The sequence below is a fragment of the Hemicordylus capensis genome, chromosome 17, assembly GCF_027244095.1.
Source record: "Hemicordylus capensis ecotype Gifberg chromosome 17, rHemCap1.1.pri, whole genome shotgun sequence".
NCBI lineage: Eukaryota > Metazoa > Chordata > Lepidosauria > Squamata > Cordylidae > Hemicordylus > Hemicordylus capensis.
Genome location: NC_069673.1, coordinates 16,410,197 through 16,428,140, shown reverse-complemented (window position 1 = coordinate 16,428,140; position 17,944 = coordinate 16,410,197). Strand labels below are relative to the sequence as shown.

Here is a 17,944-nt window from a genome sequence, read left to right as displayed (position 1 = left end):
TTTGGCGGGAAGAGGCGGCGCGCGACGCGCTGCTGTGCGGAGGAGGTGCCCCCCCCTCACGGAGAGGCGCGAGGCAGGGGCGGGGCCGGGCTGAGCCCCGCCCCCGACGGCCCCTCCTCCTCTCGCCCCTCCTCCTCCTCCAGTCCCGGTTTCGTTTGGAGGCGCAGAAGAGCAGCAAGATGGCGGCGGCCGTAGCCATGATGACTCCGCGCCTGGCCGCTTCCGCCTCCTCCTCCTCCTCGGGCGGCTTCAGCTTCGACAACTGCGCCCGGTCAGTGGCCGCGCCGAGGGAGGGAGCGAGGGAGGAGGGAGGCAGCCCCGCCAAGGCCCCCGGGGCCTGCTGGTGGTGGGGGCGCGGCGGGCCCCGCGGAGGCGGCCGGGGGAGGGGGGAGCGGCGGGCCTCCCCCGCAGTGGGCCTCGGCCCCCCGAGGTGTGAGGAGGACCCCACCCCACCCCACCCCACCCGCGGCTGCAGGCCCAGGAGGGCCCCTCCGAGCCCACTGGAGGGGCCTCCCTGTCCTGGGAAGCGGCCCGGCGGAGGAGCCCCTGCTCGGCCTGCCGAGGGAGCCCGGCCCCCGGCGGCGGCTGCATCTCCAGGAAGGGCCGGGGAGAGAGGCCTGAGCCTGGGGGGGCCCTCGGAGGAGCCGCGGCCAGTCCCTGCAGGCCCGACGGGGCCCGACTCAGGGCTCCCCGCTGTGGTGGGCGACATACACCGGCCCCCCACCCACCCCCCAAGCGAAGGCTGTTGCAGCGGGGGATGCTGGGAGTTGTAGTCCACCGCAGCCGGAGGGCCCCCCCCCGCTCGAGGGGATACGGGCCTGGCGCTGCCGCCTCCTGCGGGGGGGGGGCGGGAAGGGAGGCCAAGCCTTGGGAAGGCCGAGCACCTCCTTCTCCTGCTGCAATGTTATCTATATATTCTGCCTCTCAACCCAAGTTCTCAGAGCGGTTGGCACAGAGAAATAAATCATCCATCAGGAAGAGGGTCCCCCTGCCCCCCCCCCCCAAGGGCTCGCCATCTAGAAAGAAACCTAAGGCAGGTACCAGCCCCAGCCACCGGAGGGGTGCTGTGCAGGGGTTGGAGAGGGCCTGTTGCTCTCCCCCCGCTAAAGAAAAGAGAAGAGAACCCCCACTTTGACAAGGTGCCTCTCTGCTTAGTGAGCAGGGCTTAGCTCGGGGTTTTAAAGCCCGGGTGGGCTTGGCGCCCACAGGGCCCCTTGTGCCTCCCCTCTGCGCTCCTCCGATCCTTGCTGATCTGCCCTTGTACCTTCTGGGCAGAAACTTTTCTGTCTGTTTCTCACTTTTGCTGCTGCTGCTGCTGCTGCTGCTCTTCCCCCACTGCAGGAATGCCCAGCTGGAAGCCGAGGGGACCAGGAAGGGCCTCAGCCTTCCCACCGCCCGCAAGACAGGCACCACCATTGCTGGGGTGGTGTTTAAGGTGAGGCTTCCGCGCTGCCGCGGGGGCTCCTGGCGGGTGACATGGGGGTGCCTCTTTCAGTGCCCATCTCTGAGGAACCCCCCTTTGTTTTGTTTTCTCCAGGACGGTATTGTGCTCGGAGCAGATACAAGAGCCACGGAGGGGATGGTCGTTGCTGACAAGAACTGCTCAAAAATACATTTCATCTCTCCAAATATCTAGTAAGTATACATGTTTGTTTATTTACTTATTGGTCATGTTTGTAGCCTGCTTGATGTGTGGATTTCTAGGGAGCGTACATTATTTAAAAACACAGCAGCAATAAAGAAACAACCCAAATAGTTTAAAAGTGTTTACACTGTTAAGCCTGAAACCACAAGCCTGAGAAAACAGGTGCGTTTTCAGAGTTTTTAAAAGGCATCCAGAGATGATCTTATTTTGACAGAGAGTGCATTCCAAAGCCCTGGGGCAGCCATAGAGAAGGCCCAGCCCTGGATCGCCACAAAATGCAAATATACACAAACGAAGAATATTTATATTCTGTGTTTCCACAAAAGTGCCCACAGCGGTTTATATAGATTAAATTAAAAAAATAACGATGGGCCGGTAGCAACTGTGACTGGATGTCCCCCAAATGATCTGAGTAGATGATGGGGCTCATGACAGAGGAGGCGCTCTCTTAAGTATCCTTATTAAGAGGGGTTTGGATAACTTCATGGAGGAGAGGTCTATCAGTGGCTACTGGGCTGATGGCTGTGGGCCGCCTCTGAATACTGATTGCAGGGGAGTGGCAGCCAGAGGGGGGCATGCCCCTTTCCACTCCTGCCTCGTGGGCCACTGTGTGAAACAGGATGCTGGACTAGATAGGCCTTGGCCCTGATCCAGCAGGACTGTCCTTATGTTCTTATCCTGGACCCAAGCCGTTGAGGGCTTTATAGGTAATAACCAGCACTTCGTATTTGGCTCGGAAATGTAGTGGCAGCCAGTATGGTTCTCTTGAAATCGGTGCTCCGCTGTCTCTTTGGGTTGTCCTGCAGGTTGGGAGGTTTGCCTTTTTTTTTAGTCAAACTTTGGGTTACAGCCCACTTTGACCCATGAGTATACCCCTTAGGTTCTGGCAACCCTAACGTTCGTAGTGTCCACACAACCTCTGGGAGCATTATGGGGAGGTGGAAACCGCAGGCTGTTGGCTTCCCAACAACTGCAAGCGGGCAATGGAGGATGCAGGGATGGAACTGCTCCTGTTGCGCCTCCAAGTGACGAGCCGGTTTGCCTGTGGAAGGGGGAGCCGTGGGCTTGCCTGCTTCCTGCGCACTGGCCAGGGCCGGCCAGTGCAGCTAGGGCTTCTTTTAAAGCTTTGCTTGAAAGCTGCTGGTGGCTGATCGGTGGGGCCCAATGTGTTCACAGCTGTTGCGGCGCTGGGACAGCTGCAGACACCGAGATGACGACGCAGTTGATTTCTTCCAACATGGAGCTCCACTCGCTCTCCACTGGGCGGCTCCCCCGGGTGGTCACCGCCAACCGGATGCTCAAGCAGATGCTCTTCAGGTACCCGGCCCTGTGGGTGGAGCTGCTGAGGAGCCGCCGCCCTGCCCCTCCTCCAGGCGGCTCTCCGTACCGGGCCCTGGAGCGGCATGTGGGTGGCTCAGATCATTGCCCAGGCCGAGCTACCGGGAGCAGCAGTGTCTTACAATGAAGGGTGTGGTGTTTGGAATGCCTCCTCCCTGTTCACGTGCCGCCAGGCTTCTCTCGCTAGCCAGCCATTACTTGTGGGCGCCAGGGTGGATTTGATTTAAATCAAACTGATTTAAATCACGATTTAAATCACTAGCAGGGTGGATAAAAATCAAAAAAATCCGATGTAAATCAAAAAAATCGGATTTTTTTGATTTAGATCGGATTTTTTTGATTTTTATCCACCCTGCTAGTGAGTTAAATCGTGATTTAAATCAAATCCACCCTGGTGGGCACCACCAACAGCCTTCTCTGGCACACAGGCAGGGGGTGTAAGAGAGAAGCGATCCTTCTGCCACTTGCGCAGGGAGATGGCAAGACACGGGGGAACCTGCTCCGACTGCTCAACGAGGATCCCTGCTCGCTCTTATCCCCTCAGAAATGGCAGGGGCAAGGAGCCCTCCGGGGAAGAGAGCTGGGTGGTACTGGGTGTCCCGCTCACTAGAGGGCTGGGCACACCCACTCTTGGCAAGTGGATGTGTCTCGCATGTGAGAGACCTGCTCATATGTGCTTTTGTCCTCCCAGGTATCAAGGATACATTGGGGCTGCCCTGGTTCTAGGTGGGGTGGATGTCTCGGGGCCCCACCTCTACAGCATCTATCCCCACGGGTCCACTGACAAGTTGCCGTATGTCACAATGGGTGAGTAGGGGCCTCTCTGCACCTTTGAATGTGGCAGCCACGCTGCCTCGTGGAAACTGACCGCCTTGAGTTTGCATTTCCTCGTCACCAGTATTAGTTGCTGATAGCTATCTGTCTATCTGTCTATCTATCATATTGTCACCTTAAGTGGCGCAGCGGGGAAATGCTTGACTACCAAGCAGAAGGCTGCCGGTTCGAATCCCCGCTGGCACTGTACTGGGCAGCAGTGATATAGGAAGGTGCTGAAAGGCATCATCTCATACAGCGCAGCGGGAGGCAATGGTCAACCCTTCCTGCATTCTACCAAAGACAACCACAGGGCTCTGTGGGCACCAGGAGTCGAAATCGACTTGACAGCACACTTTACTTTAGCCAGTGTACAAAATTTTATTGCAGTTAGTAGTATAGAAACTGAAAGTAAAACATGCATCAGGCTTAGATTCTGATTGTCCCTCTTTAATCTTAATAATAATAATAATAATAATAATAATTATTATTATTATTATTTGGACTCAGTCAGCAAAGTCATACTCGGTCTCCCTGGACTTGACAGAGATGTGACTCCCAAAACAGAGTTCCAGTGATGAATGACAACAGTTATTTTGCTAAATTAAATCTCGCGCTAGTGGTAGTTCTTCATCCGCACCCAAGTCTTTGAAGTGCCCCTACAACAATAATGCCGGATGGGATCACTTCAGATATCGGAAACTCGCCCCTTGGCTGACAGCTGTAGAAATAATTTCAGCTGCCTGAAAGCTTGTGTGTGAGTCTGTCTTCTGTCTGTGTTGTATGTTTGAGGGAGTGAGAGATCTCCTCGCTAATGATTTGTTCTCGAAACCGCTGCAGGTAGCTGTCATTTCTAGAGCAGGAATGCTTTCAGAGGGCTGTAGGGGCTCTTTCTCATCCATTCTCCTTTGGTCCTCTTTCACATGTGCAGCATCCCAGGAGGCTTGTGCCATGTTTAGAGAGCAGCCACCTTACCCCAATAGAGGGTGCCATGGTACCCTATAAAGTGGTAACTTATTTACAGCACTCTGCACAAGATCTGTTTATTGAAAGAATGCTGTTACAGGATTGATGATGTAATATACTATCCAGGCTCTTGTATGAATTAACATAAAAGATGAAATTGGATTAATATTTATAAATGTGCCCTGAAACTTATAAATTATTAAACTGCTGAGCCATAAATTACTTTTCTGTGTATATACATAGTGATTAGTGGACCCAAACTGTGAGACTTGCCTGCCTTACACTAGGTGGCGTTTGACTCTGTTTTGTTCGATGCTTTCAAGAAGGGCTGTCCTGTGCTTATTATCCCGTGAAAGGAAAATGCCTACTAAGAGCTGCTGTGAAGATGGAGAGCAGCCTCCAAGCTGAAGAAATGAAGTGGCATTAGTCTGTGTCCCCTTCCTTCCCTCCCTTAATTCAGCTGGACTGCTCTCTTTCTCCTTTTCTTAAAGCTGCACTCTGGCACGCACACAAAAATAAATCCCATTTTGAATGCGGCCGGATTGACTACCAGGGCTGGCTGCGTCTGCACCAAAGCTGCGTGCTGGGCATGACGCGGTGAATCTGATCCACATCCTGACTGTGGGTTCATTTAAATTAGTTTGAAGAACACAGTGCTGGGTTGAAACTCAAATTAGCTAGCCTCTTTCCGAAGACTTGGAGTGGGGTCCAGTTAAACAATATTCAGTATCATGCTGCAATTCTACCCTCGGACTCCACCCTGATAACTGAACATGAGCACAAATGTGAATGTCACAAACATGAATTGCCCCTGCTAACTAGGCAAAGAGGCACCTTTTAAACATGATGTTTCTCTTTATTGAGCAGAGGGAGAGTAACTGGCCATCTCCACCTCCAGCACAGTTGCTGGTATCTGTCTTATGTTTCTTTTTAGATTGTGAGCCCTTCGGAGACAGGGAGCCATCTTTTTCTTTATTATTTTTCTATGTAAAACCGCTTTGGAGACTTGTTGAAAAGCAGTCTATAAGTATTTTTTTTGGTTGTCTGAAAAATGGGAGCAACCCTGCGTTGGCCCCCTTTGAACAGAGAGGAATGCAGTGGGATCTGTGTCCTCCTCTGGACTGCCACGTGTGACGCATGCGGGTGTTCTCTGGCTTGTTCATCCTCCTGTGCAAGTCTGGCTGGCTTCTTGCATGCCCAATATTAACACGGGGTTCTTTTTGGCCGGGTGGCGGTAGGGGGAAGAGAAGAATACTAGCCAGTTGTTCAGTGCCCCTCGTCCGCCGCTGGTGGCTCAAAATGGGCATCCTGGTTGAAGCCAGAAGCGGTGAGCTATTGCAGCGGAGGTGCAAGTACTCAATGGGCTCTCAGCTAATGAGCTGCTAAATTAGAGAGCACGTCTCAAACCCCAAAGCAGAGCCCGTTACCTAGTGCATCTGTGAGCCAAACTGGCAGGCAGCGGGAAGGCCCTGTGTGTCGTCACTGACAATAGGCAAAGGGAGTGGAAGTCCAGCATCTTGTGCCTGAGCAGAGAGCAGCGTCTTCCTCCTCCTCCGAAGCCGTTTAAAACCTACTCGGTGCTTACTCAGGAGTGAAAACCTCAAATTAAAGTGTTTATGCTGACAAAGGACAAATGTGGATTTCAGCAAACGATGCAAGATTGTCTGATTGCTGGCTTGTCTCGAAAAGCTTCTGGCCATGGCGATATAATGAAATGCGTGCATAAAATTAAGCTGCTTGAAGCCTGTAGTTCAGACTTGGGAAGCGGCACGGTGCGTTGCGGTGGTCTCTGGTGGCTGAGCCTGATCTCCTGGCACCCGCCTTGTTTCATATTCATCAGTCAGCTCTTCACGCATTGGCAGTGTCTGTCTGCAGCACAGGCGATGCCACCAAGAGACCAGGCCTCTCAGCCAGGAGCCCGAGTGAAAAATGATGCCGATCGATGGGTCTGTGGAGAGCAGGGGGTTCCTGCCTCGGAAGAGCAGCCCGCGGAATAGCAATGAGCCTCTGTGAAGAAGTGCTCTGTCAGGGGCTTCTGGCACTGATGGATTAGGCGAGAAGCCTAAGCGGTCCTCTCCTCCACACTCCACACATCCTCCAGCGTGGCAGGCAGGCAGCAGCAGCGGTGGTGAGCCAGTTCTTGGGCGTCCGAAGGTGGGGATGGTTCTCTAGTCCAAGGAAGCGCAGCCCACTGTGCTGAGCAGTTCTGGCTCCAAAGCTCTGCCTGCAGCCCACTGTGCAGCTCCCGGCCTCTCGCTCTTCTTGAAGACTCAGACTCAGAGTCGCTCTCTAGGCACATGGGGAGCAGAGAGAGAGAGAGAGAGAGAGGCAGTGACTCCGGCATGGAGCTGCCTGGAATGTGACTCACACACACGGGCCCACCCCCAGGTTTTATTCGCAAGGCATTCTTGGTAGAAGGGGCTTCTTCCAGGAAGGGTCAGCAGCCATCAGTGAACTGAACTGGACTCTTTCCGTGACAAGGGTAGCAGCACCCATAGCCTTGCGTTCACCAGCCAGGCTGCTTCAGAGCCTGCTCCGTGGCTCCATGCCCTGTGAGCACGGTGCTCGGTGCGGTGTGTTGTGTGTTTGTGTTGTCGTGCTTCTGTGTTTTGTGGCCGCCTTTTGCTTTTCGTTCTGTGTTTTGTTCATGAGCCCCTGGGCTCATGTTCATGGTCCCGTGGGCTTCAGGACTTGCCTTACAGCCTGGACCCAGGACGCAGCTTCCTTCTGGTGTCTCTTGCTTGTGGCTCAGAGCATTTCTACTTGCTTGCCCTCGTTGGCTGTTGAGGCCTCCTGGGGCTCTTGCGCCCCTCTCCAGTCAGTCCCTTGGAGAGATTTCCTCTCATGGCTAGCCTTCGCTTTTTGAAAATGGAGCCATCTGTGGTGGTGTGGCTGCAACAAATCGCCCTTGCCTGGAGTCTGTGAGGATGCTTTGAGCAGCCCTCTGCTTATAAATGTGATGTATGTGGTACTGTAAAGGTAATGATCCTCGACCGCAGCAATATTCCATAACAGGAGTATCTGTCACATTCGCCGGGATTACCATGTTCATTGATTTGTGTCTGTAAATCTGCTGCATCTACCCTTTAAACTTGATCTGTAATTGGACCTCCTTAAATGGTTCAGAGAAGGGAGTCTGTATTTCCTCAGCAGTGTCACTGTCAGCTTCTCCCTTTTCATTATACATTCAGCAGACTTGATAAAATCAGCAGGACTCCTCATTTGAAACTGTTTAATCGCTGCCTCTTTCTTTTGCTAAACCATTGAGATGGTCAAGCGATGTACACAAATCATTTTAAATGGAAAATATGGCTTTCTGGGTGACCCAGCTAAAGAGATAGTGGTATGCAAAACAAGTTAAAAAGTAATAAATGCCAAAAAATTCCTCCTAATTGGCATAAAAAATGGTACGGAACTTGGTTCCATCTCCAAAAGTAGAGCAGCCTGAAATATTGCCTGGGCTGTGCGGAGACATGATGATGTCTCTATGCAAAGGAGATTCTCCCTCTTGTGAACAAAGCCAGTTGAGGAATGGGGCGTGGAGCACAGCTGCTGCTTCGCCTGTGCACGGGAGCCCCCCTGGGCCCCATGGCCCTGCGGGCCGGGCGCGAGGGGCTGCCTGGACCCTTGCAGGGCAGTCCTGGTGCGTGTCCCTTGGCTTGGCTCAAAGTGCAGGCGGCAAGCAGTCCAGAAATGTGGTGAGCCCAACATCGCCCCCAGGTTGAGTGTAGATGAGGAGGGGGCCTCCAACAGCAGCTTCCTCGCTGTGGCTAGAAGGTCTTGGGCTGGATCTGCCCGCCATCTCCTCAAAGCCATCTCTGGCTTCCAGCTGGTCAGTCTGCCTCGCCCCAAATCCTCTGCTGGGAAGAGAGTGGCTTGGTCCCGTTTTGTGTGGAAGGCCGTCCCAACGGCTCCCCCTCCCCCTTCCTTTCAGAACTAGAGATGCATGCAGGTCTCATGGCAGTCAGTGGGGAACAAACGGCTTCTCTCTGTTGGTTTCAGGTTCCGGTGCGTTAGCAGCCATGGCAGTGTTTGAAGATAAATTCAAGCCAGACATGGAGGTAAGACCCCCCCCCCGCCCCTCCCTTCTACCCCACCATGTCTTTGCAGATGATGGTTGCGTGGCTTCTGTCTCTGCCCTGTGCCTCTGTGAGCTCTTCTGGTCAGTGGTCCGCTCCAGGCAGCGGCAGCGGCAGGACCGGGCTGCCTTCTCCTCCCTGCCGCCCGCCCCGGTTCTCTGGGAAGGCATTTCTGCCTCTTCCCGTAGCATGGGAGGGGCCTTGCTTCAGTCAGCCGTGCCTTGAACTGCATGGGCATCTCCGGGGCGGGGGGGCACGCCCGTGCTGCTGCTTCACATCAGCAGCACGTCATCGGGGAGAGAGGGTCCCTGAGGCTCCTGCCCCCTCAGGTGTGGGGAGCTGGGTTGGACCCGGGCGCTGGTGGTCTTCTCACAGGAAGGGTGGTCCCTCTAGCTCCGTGTGGCCTTCCCGGACTGGCAGCGGCTCCTCCTTTCCCAGCCCTCCCAGGGGTTGCTCCTGGCCCCGCCTGCCTGCCAAGCAGGGGCTCCTCCGCCACTGAGCTACGGGTCCCTCTCCCAGCACTGGGATCCTTCTGACTGGAGCCTTTGGCCTCCCCTCCAGATCTGCTCCTGGTTGCCTTCGTGGCAGCCAAGTCTTTCTGCCTCCCTGCTTGCAGAGTCCCCGGCCTTGCCCTGCGCTTCGGGCATCGCCCCTCCACGCCCCCGGCCCCCTACTCATGGGGTGATGCCCATGCCCTTTGGTGGGGGAGTGTGTGTGTGTGTGTGTGTGTGTGTGTGTGTGTGTGTGTGTGTGTGTGTGTGTGTGTGTGCGCCACCCACCCCCTGCTCTGAAAGGGGCTGTCCACCTTTGAGTCTCGCAGACCCCCGTGAGCCTCAGTTTCTCCTGACGAGGTATTTGTTGCAGTCATGGCATAAATTAGCAACGGCAGCTGCCCTGATCCTCCCCCTTGGAGACTGGCAGGCTTGTGAGAAGGGCCGGGCTGGCCTAGCAGGGCCCCCCTCCCGGGATGCCGGCGTCCCCCCCGGGTGGGCGTATGGGCTACCCCACACCCTCCTGGCCAAAGCAGCACCACTACGTCTTTTTTCCTTTGGCAGCAGAAGCTCTTTCTTAGATGGGGATCTGTGCTTTACTTGGACTCTTCCTTGCCGCTGATGCTCGGAAGACTGAGTGGCACGAAACGTCTCACCCTGACGGTGCCTCTGCGGAAGGGGCTGGGCGGGAGATGCGCCCTCAGACCGTGAGATGCGTGCAGTGGAGAGAACGCTCACATTCTCTGGCCCTCAGTTGTTAAAGTGGGTAGGAAATGACCCCCCCCCCCCGGCCGCCCCTCTCTGAGTGGGTGAACGCGGCTCCTTTCCCTGCTAATTGTCAGATTATCTTGATGGCGCTCTGCAAGGGCAGGCCGAGTGCTCGGCAAGGCCATCACATCACAGGGAGACGATTCCAAGGCAGGCTGTCCTGCACCCTCTGGTATCAACTTGCAAATTAGCATCTGGAATCTAATTAAACAAGCTTAATGAAAGTAGCAGCTGCATACTGCTGGAAAAGACAAGCAGCCTTCTCTCCCCCGCCCCCGACAGATAGATAGGTCTGCTGTACTACTGAAGCCTCTCACCAAAAGCAGCGTCGTGTGAGCCCAGTTAAGGAAATTAGCATTTATTTGAAGGCGAGGGGAGCTGTTTTTTCATTCCGCTCCGCTTTTGGCATGTGCCAGCGTCCCCAGAGAGCCATGCCACAACACCTAGTGCACAATATTTATAAATCGGTGACAGGCAATAATAGCAACTTGAAAAATTTCTTTTGCTGGAATTTCGAGTTGAGAGCTGCCAAAAGCGGAGAGGATCAAACCGGCTCTGGCAGCTGCTGTGCCCTGCAGTGAGAAGAGCAGACTTTGAAGATGTTCGACTGAAAGGAGCAGAGACTGCAGGCTTCGCCCGTTGTTGCAGGCTTCTCAAGCCCCGGCTGAAGAGGAGTTGCGGCCGAAGCTCCTGCCGCTGCCGGAGGCCGGCTGGGGCCCCCCTGGACCCCCGCATGCCTCCTCGGGCTCGGGGTCGCCTGGCGGGCATGCAGGTGCCACAGCAGGCTGCCCCTCCCTGGGCTGCGGCCAGTGTCCTCTCAGTGGAGGCGGGCGGTGGCGGCTGAGACCTGCCCAGGAGGGCAGCCGCGGTGGCCCTCAAGCTCTGCGGTGGCCTCCAAGAGAGGCCGGCCCCTCCGACTGCTGGGGGCCCCATGGGGCAGCTGCCGGCACGGGGGTGCATCAGCAGGCGTGGCTGTCGGGGAGCCCACTGGTCGCTGGGGGCAGGGTGGAAGGAAGCCCAGATGTGGGAGGGCTGGGCCGGGTGGCTTTCCACCCTTGTGCTGGGCCGGCTGCGGGGGGGGGGGGCCCTGGAGCCGGGTTGGTCGAGGTTCCACTCCAGTGTGGGGAACCCGCAGCTGGAGACCCAGGCGCCCCTTCTAGCCACGGCAGGTACCCAGGGCGCACCGCCTCGGTGCCAGCTGCAAGCCAAGGTTGGGCTCTGGCCACTCGCCCTCGGGGTCCCCCGGCCTGCCGCCAGAGAGCAGCTCCCAGGGCTGGATCTGGGGCCGCCTGCCGAGCCAGGGACAGCCCCTCCCCACCAGCAGGGAGGCCGGAAGGGCGTCTGGGCCCACAGCTGCCCTCCTGGCCTCCTGGCCTCCTTTCTCCACGGCCGCTCCCCACACGTGGGGGTCTCGATCAGGCTCCTTGGGACTGCCTGTCTGGCTGGAGGACGCTCAGGAGTGGTGACCAGCTGCCTGCAGAGGCCGGCTTCGTTAGCAGGGCCGATCCACATGCCCCCCCCCCGTCCCCCGTGTGGCTCAGGTGTGGGTGTCTTCTGGCTCATCCCCCCAGCTGACAGGCTGCGTTTTAATGACTCCCTAGGAAGGTGGTTGCTTGCTGGGAGGGTTGCCAGCAGACGATGGAGATCCAGGGAGGGCCCCCTCTTCTTCTCGGCTCCATCTCCCCGGGAAATGCAGGAGCTGCCCAGATTGTTGGAGTGGCTGAGATTGAGGCCCCCTGAACTTGGGAGAAATCAGTGCCGTTTTTAAGCCTGGGGCCCAGTCAGGTGGACACGGTGATTCACAAACAGCCACATCGGGTCCGTCTGTGACATTCTTCATCCAGGAGATAAGTAGGAGAGGTCATTATTCTTGGTTCCTTCCGACTTCAGTTCTTATTTCCTGCTGCAGCTGCAGTATATTTTGGACTTGCGCTGAAAAAGGGTTCTGAAAGAATTCCTTTGAAACTCCAAATGTGTCCAGTTAGTAAACGGCAGAGAGAACCATTTCTTGGGGCCAGAGCAAAGAACACATATTTGCCGTCCACTTTGGAGAGAGATTTCCACTTTGGAACTCCTGAATGGTGCCCCCCCCCCCCGAATGATTGCTTCCTCCCCGGCCTCTTGACAGTCACTTGGAGCCTTTGAGTCCGGTGGGGAGGTTTTCCCTCTCGTTGCGGTGACATGATCTGAGCCCCGTTCACGAGGCTGGCCCTTCTTCTCGTGAAGATCCAGGCGTCCCTGGACAAGTGACCTCTCGCAGAGGACACTGAGGAGTTCTGAGGGTTAGCGACGGGAAGCCCGGAAGGAGCCGCCTGCCCTGGAACGTGCCGGGGAGGCTTGGCCGGGCCGGGTCGCCTGGTCGTCCGGGGGCAGCTGCTCCGAGAAGTGGGATGAAACTGGAGGCAGCCGCCTAGCCGAAGGGGAGCCTTGGAATCCTACATTTCTGACGTGGCAGGTAATTTGGCATAAATTGTTAATGTAAATTCAGGTTAGTAGGGGAGGCTTTTTTCCCTAAAAAAGATAAACTGCTGATTAATTCAGTATAGAACTCAATTACAAATTGAAAGGGCCACAGCGGGACTTGAGAACCCTAAAGAGAACAGATGTTGAAGAGAGACTCCCGCATATTTCACACCAGTATGAAATATTAACGTGGTTTATTGTACTTGTGGTGTGTAGGATGTACAGGAGGAGAGGCTGCGCTTGCAAGGGTTGTGCACACTGTTGGCTGAACCGGCGCTGCAATTAAAAGGCTTGAGGAGATGGATATTCCAGGGAGGGGCGGGGGGGGGGGGAGGACGAAGCCCAAACCCCTTGAAATGCCTTCCCTTTTGTGGGGCTTGGAACGTGCCCTGCACGGATGATGCCGCCGGAGATCTTTGCCGGCTGCAAAGAGGGCTCTGTGTGCACACATGCCCATGTTTTCCCTGGCACCTGCTTGCGCCTCCGCCGTAGCTTCTTGGCTGCAGCCCGTCAACGCTGTGCCTGGCGCTGGAAGCGCAGGCTTGCAGCGGGGGGGGGGTTGGCTGGGGCAGCAGAAGCCCTCCCAGAGGGGTGGGACGGGGTCCTTGCAGCACTGGCTGCGTCTGTGGGTGGCACTAGCCCAAGTGGGCGCACCGCTCCCTGGGCGGCAGGGGAGGGGCTGGGGCCAGGAGACACCCCCACCCGCTGTCCCTCCTTCCGCTGGATAGGGCAGCATTGGGCCCCTCGTGGTGGAAGCGAAGGCCTCTCATGGCCGCGGAGGTGGCTGCTGAGCAGAACACGCTTCGGGAGCATCAGGCGGCCCTCCAGCTTCCTCACCTCTGAGCCCGGGGAGGCGGGCAAGCCTCGTCTCTCAAGGAGCTTGCCTCCTCCTCACCCTCGAGCCCTGCTGCAGAGCGAGGAACCCACAGCTCCTCTGCCGCCATCTCCAGGCTCTGGCCAGCCACTGGCTGGGAGACTGAGGTGGGCCAGAGTGGCCAGGGCCCCCAGGCCTGCTGTCTGTGGAGGGGACGCTTTCCTCCTTTTAGCCCAGAGACTTGCACCCCACCAGGCTGGGCCGTGGGGAGGCGAAAGGCTTCTCCACCCGGCTTCCTGTGGGGACAGTAAGTCTGCTAAGGCTTGCGCTCCAGAGCTCCGGCTGCGCGGTGGGAGGTGTTTCGCCGGAGAAGGAGGGCTGCCATTGGGGCCAGTTGTGGGGGCGGAGTGGAAGCAGGCACGGGCCAGAGGGGCTGACTTCCAGCCGTGCCTCTTCTGGGGCTGGGGGGACCCGTGAGGCCGTCAGACCCTTTTGATTTGGAGTGCCTGTCTTGGGTTCCCTCCCTGAGCTTCCCAGCAGACTTAGCTTTGCTTCCAGTTCTGTATTGATCGCCACGCCATTTCTCCCCGAAGACGGGCGCCTCTGCTGCTGCTGATCCTGCCGTGGTCTAATTATCCTCCTGCAGGCCCTGGTATCATCGTCCTCCCAAACTCCCAGCCCTTCTAGATAGGTTTTTACTACCCCGCTGACCTCCCTCCTCTCCCTGACCCACTTCTCGCTCTCCGATTCTCACGTAATGTCGTTTGTACCTTTTAGGGTTTGGGTGCGGTCAGGACGTTGAATGTGTTCCGTCCCCATGCACTGGGCTGGCAGTGGTGTGTTCCAAAGGCTCCGGACGCCGTTCCTGATGGAAAGGGCGCTTGTACTGCTGGGAAGTAGGAAGGCCCTGGGATCGATGGGGAGAGGAGGAGTCTTCTCTCTCCCCTCCCACCCATTATTTCTGAGACTTCTGGATTGCACGTGAGGAGGGTTTGGGCATCAACCCTTGCAGTGATGAGTTGCAGACTGTAGACTGGGCGCTCACAGCTCCCCGGCAGAGCCAGAGTCTCCGTCTGAAGGTGACTCGGGGTGCGCTGCTGTCTGCAGATCGCTGAAGAGGGGGCAGAAGCACATGTCCCCGTCCCGTCCCCCCCCCCCCCGCCCGCTACGAGAGAGGCAGGGAAGTTCCCTGCTGGCCAGGCGAGGGCCGGCACGCAAACCCCCCCCCACACACACACACATCCCGCCACTGGCTGGTTGGGCCTCTTGCCACCACCGCTGGAGAGAGTAATCTATCAGTTTTGGAATGTCTACAAAATGCAACTCTCCAGATAACGGGTTTAAAGTAAAGATTTAATACCATCTCTCTCTACTCTGATATTGCAGTGACAGTTTAAAACTCGTTCTCTAAATCTCAGCAGGCTTTATAGCCAGCAGTGGGCCAATATAGAGTTTAATGGCGTTACAGCACATAAATCATCTTTTAAAGATGCTACCAGTAGCTCCAAAATTAAATGCAGACAATCTCCTCCGTTATAAATAATTTATCAAACACTGTTTCGGATGAGCCTTCCATGCTGAGTTATTTATTTTAGCCTTTACTGTTCAATTCCTCAGGCACATTTTGAGAGATCCATTACTGGTCAGTTTAATGAACTTGGGGGTCTGCCGTGGGCCCCTCCAGCAGTTTGGCACATCTGTGGTGACCATTACGCGGCTGATCCGGACCTCTCGGTGCCTCTTACAAGTGCTGCCCATTTGTCATGTGGCAGTAAATGGAGGAACACATTGGAGCTCGGGGAGGCATTGTGGGAGGCGGCCGCCCAGGCCGGCCCCACTCCCATAAAGGGCTGCTTGTCACCGCTGACTGGTGTTGCAGTCCATCACTCTCCCCGGAATCTCATTTAAGGAGCCGCCGCCGCCCACCCCAGAGAATGCAGAATGCGATTCGCCGTTAGCTTGGGCTTTGCAGCCATAAAGGAGCAAGTGCGCCTTTTATTTCCTCGGGACTCTTAGGGTGGTGTGGGAGATTGATTATGGCACTGCGTCATCCGTGCCACCGTGGCGAAGAGTGTGCCTGTCAGCACTCTTGTGAGGAGCCTCTGCTCCAGTGAGGTTCTTGGCAGCAGAAGTTGGCCCCTGAGGGTGGGAGGCAGGCAGGACCCATGTTGCTCACCCAGCCCTCTCCCTGCACAAAGCAGGCAGGGCCTTCATCGGGCAGAGGGGGCTTTCGGTGACCCGCTCCGGAAAGGGTCGTAGGAAGGGGAAGGCCAGGCCCTTGGCAGGGGTGGGGAGACGGGCTCCTCTCCGGGTCAGGCTTGGTCTGTCTTGTCCTTGCTCTTTGGCTTCCTTTATTGAAGTCGGCGCAAAGCTGCTCTCTGTTTTTGGCCTCCAGTCCCTGCCTTGGGCTTTCCAGCATGGCTGCAAGGCACGCAATGCAGCCACTGTGCTGAAGCGAAGCAGCTCCTGGTGTGTGGCCCGTGGGAGACCCCTGTGTGCCACCCTTGGGGCCGTACAGATTCAACCCCGGTGGCAGCAGCTTCTCGAGGTAGGGCTGGGAGAGACTCCTGCCTGCCACCTTGGAGAGCCAAGGGCTCCGTTTCAGGTGGTGGCCTTGGAACAGGCCTGCTCCACTTCAGGCCCACCACGCCCAGAACCCCTGGCGATTGGCCACTGTGGCTGGGGATTGTGGGAGTTGTAGTCCACAAGCCGCTGGGGCGCATTGGCCATCCCATGGCGAAGGCCCCTTATTGGTGGCCACGGTGATGAGGCGTCCAAGGGACCCTCTCCTAAAGGTGCGCCGCCTCGAAGCCCCTGCCCCTCGTCAGGCCAGAGTGGCTCCTTCGCTTGCAGCCCTTGCCAGAGCTGCCCAGAGGGTCCAGTGGGAAACCCCCCATGCCAGGCATGCTGAGGAGCATGGAGGCATGAGTGCTCTTCTAGGGCAAGGGGCCAGTGGGCCCTCCCGGGCGTGTCCCCTGGGAGCACTCTTCCCTTCCCTGCTCGGATCCAAGGGCGCCCTGGGTGCACCTTCCCAGTTGCAGCATGAAGGAAAGCTCTCCTGGGCCTCCCGCGCGCTTCTGCCTGGGTCCCCTGTCCAGAGGGAAATGAGGCGAGCGGAGCGTGAGGCTTTTCTTGCTCTTTTCCTCCCAGGAAGAGGCGGCGAAGCAGCTGGTGCGGGATGCCATTGCAGCCGGCATCTACAACGACCTGGGCTCTGGCAGCAACATTGACCTCTGCGTCCTCAGCAAGAGCAAGCTGGACTTCCTCCGCCCTTACGATGTGCCCAACAAGAAGGGGGAGCGGTGAGTGCTGGTTCCCGGAGCCCGCCTGCCGAATGCAAAGCTCCGCACGCTCGGAGGTCTAGCTTAGCGCAGCCAGGAGCTGCCTCTCGAATCCCCCGTTCCCTCCCAGGATTGGGCTGGGCGAGACTCCTGCCTGCCACCTTGGAGGAGCCGTTGCCGCCGGTCTGGGTGGACCAGCCGGAGCTCCTCAGTCGAAGGCTGCTCCCTCTGGGGGGGGGGGGGAGCCCAGCTGGCTGCTAGCACCAGCTCAGGGGGTCTGGGGTGCGGAGGTGGCGGCGGCTGCTGTCCCCGTCTCCCTCCTGCCATAAGCGCTGGGGTAGGGGGGTGGGCAGCAGCAGCAGCAGCCCCCTCCCTTGGCTTGGGCCAAACAGCTTGCCAGTGTCCGGGGTTCGTGAAGAGGGCCGGGCATGGCTGTTCCCAGTGGAGGGATGTTTGCACATCTGCCACAGTCTGCTTGTGGCGCACGTGTGCCTTGGAGCCAAAATTGCCGGGGGGGGGGGGGGCCTCAGGTGCAGAGCCACTGCTTTGTGGGTGCAAGGCCCCAGGTTCCATTTGTGGCAGCGGCAGCATCTCCAGACCCCCCGAGCCTGAAATCTTGGGCGGTGGCTGCCAGTCAGAGTAGACCGTATGGCGCTAGGTAGACCAAGGGTTTGACGCGGGAGAAGGCAGCTTCCTTGGTGCCGAAGGGCAAATGCCGTTTGGGGTGGGATGAGGTCGTCTCCCAGGCTCCTTGGAGCTCTACCCAGCAGTGGCCTTCCCCGGGCAGGCCTCTGTCCCGCCCCTGCCTTCTGGGAGGGGCCGGGGGGACTCCCTGCCCAGGGCGGCAGCTGGCACAGCAGTCTGGCTCAACCAGAGCCGCTACTCGCGGGGTGGCGGCCCTCCGCTCTCTGGCCCTGCAAGGAGCCCCTGCTGGGCCAGTCTTTGCCTTGGCTGCGAATGGGCCGCCTCGTGTGGGTGCGTCCCAGCTGGGCTGCCACACCCAGGTGCCCCCCCTGACGGCCCTCTCTCCCCTCTCCCCCACAGGCAAGGGAGATACAGGTGTGAGAAGGGGACCACAGGGGTTCTCACGGAAACGGTGGCCCTGCTGGATCTGGAGGTGACGGATGAGACAGTGCAGACCATGGACACCTCCTGAGGCGGAAGCCTCGCGGCGCGGCTGCTGGCGTCTCCCTCGAGATGCCCCTCGGTACCCTGAAGTGTTCGGGGCTAATAAAGCCAGTGGGAAGTGAGCCGTGGAGTCGCTTGGTGACTAGTGGGGCTTGGCT

At 57.5% G+C, this 17,944-nt stretch overlaps 1 protein-coding gene across 1 annotated transcript; it reads left to right on the top strand.

Annotated features, from left to right (window-relative positions):
- The first annotated feature begins 29 nt into the window (after positions 1 to 29).
- On the top strand, positions 30 to 17,908 carry PSMB7 (proteasome 20S subunit beta 7). Its single transcript, XM_053282154.1, has 8 exons — positions 30 to 271; positions 1,342 to 1,435; positions 1,538 to 1,635; positions 2,822 to 2,962; positions 3,675 to 3,790; positions 8,765 to 8,823; positions 16,528 to 16,679; positions 17,703 to 17,908. Exons 1-8 carry the CDS (start codon positions 180 to 182, stop codon positions 17,812 to 17,814), a joined length of 864 nt encoding a protein of 287 aa, XP_053138129.1. The 5' UTR covers positions 30 to 179; the 3' UTR covers positions 17,815 to 17,908.
- Positions 17,909 to 17,944: the final 36 nt, after the last annotated feature.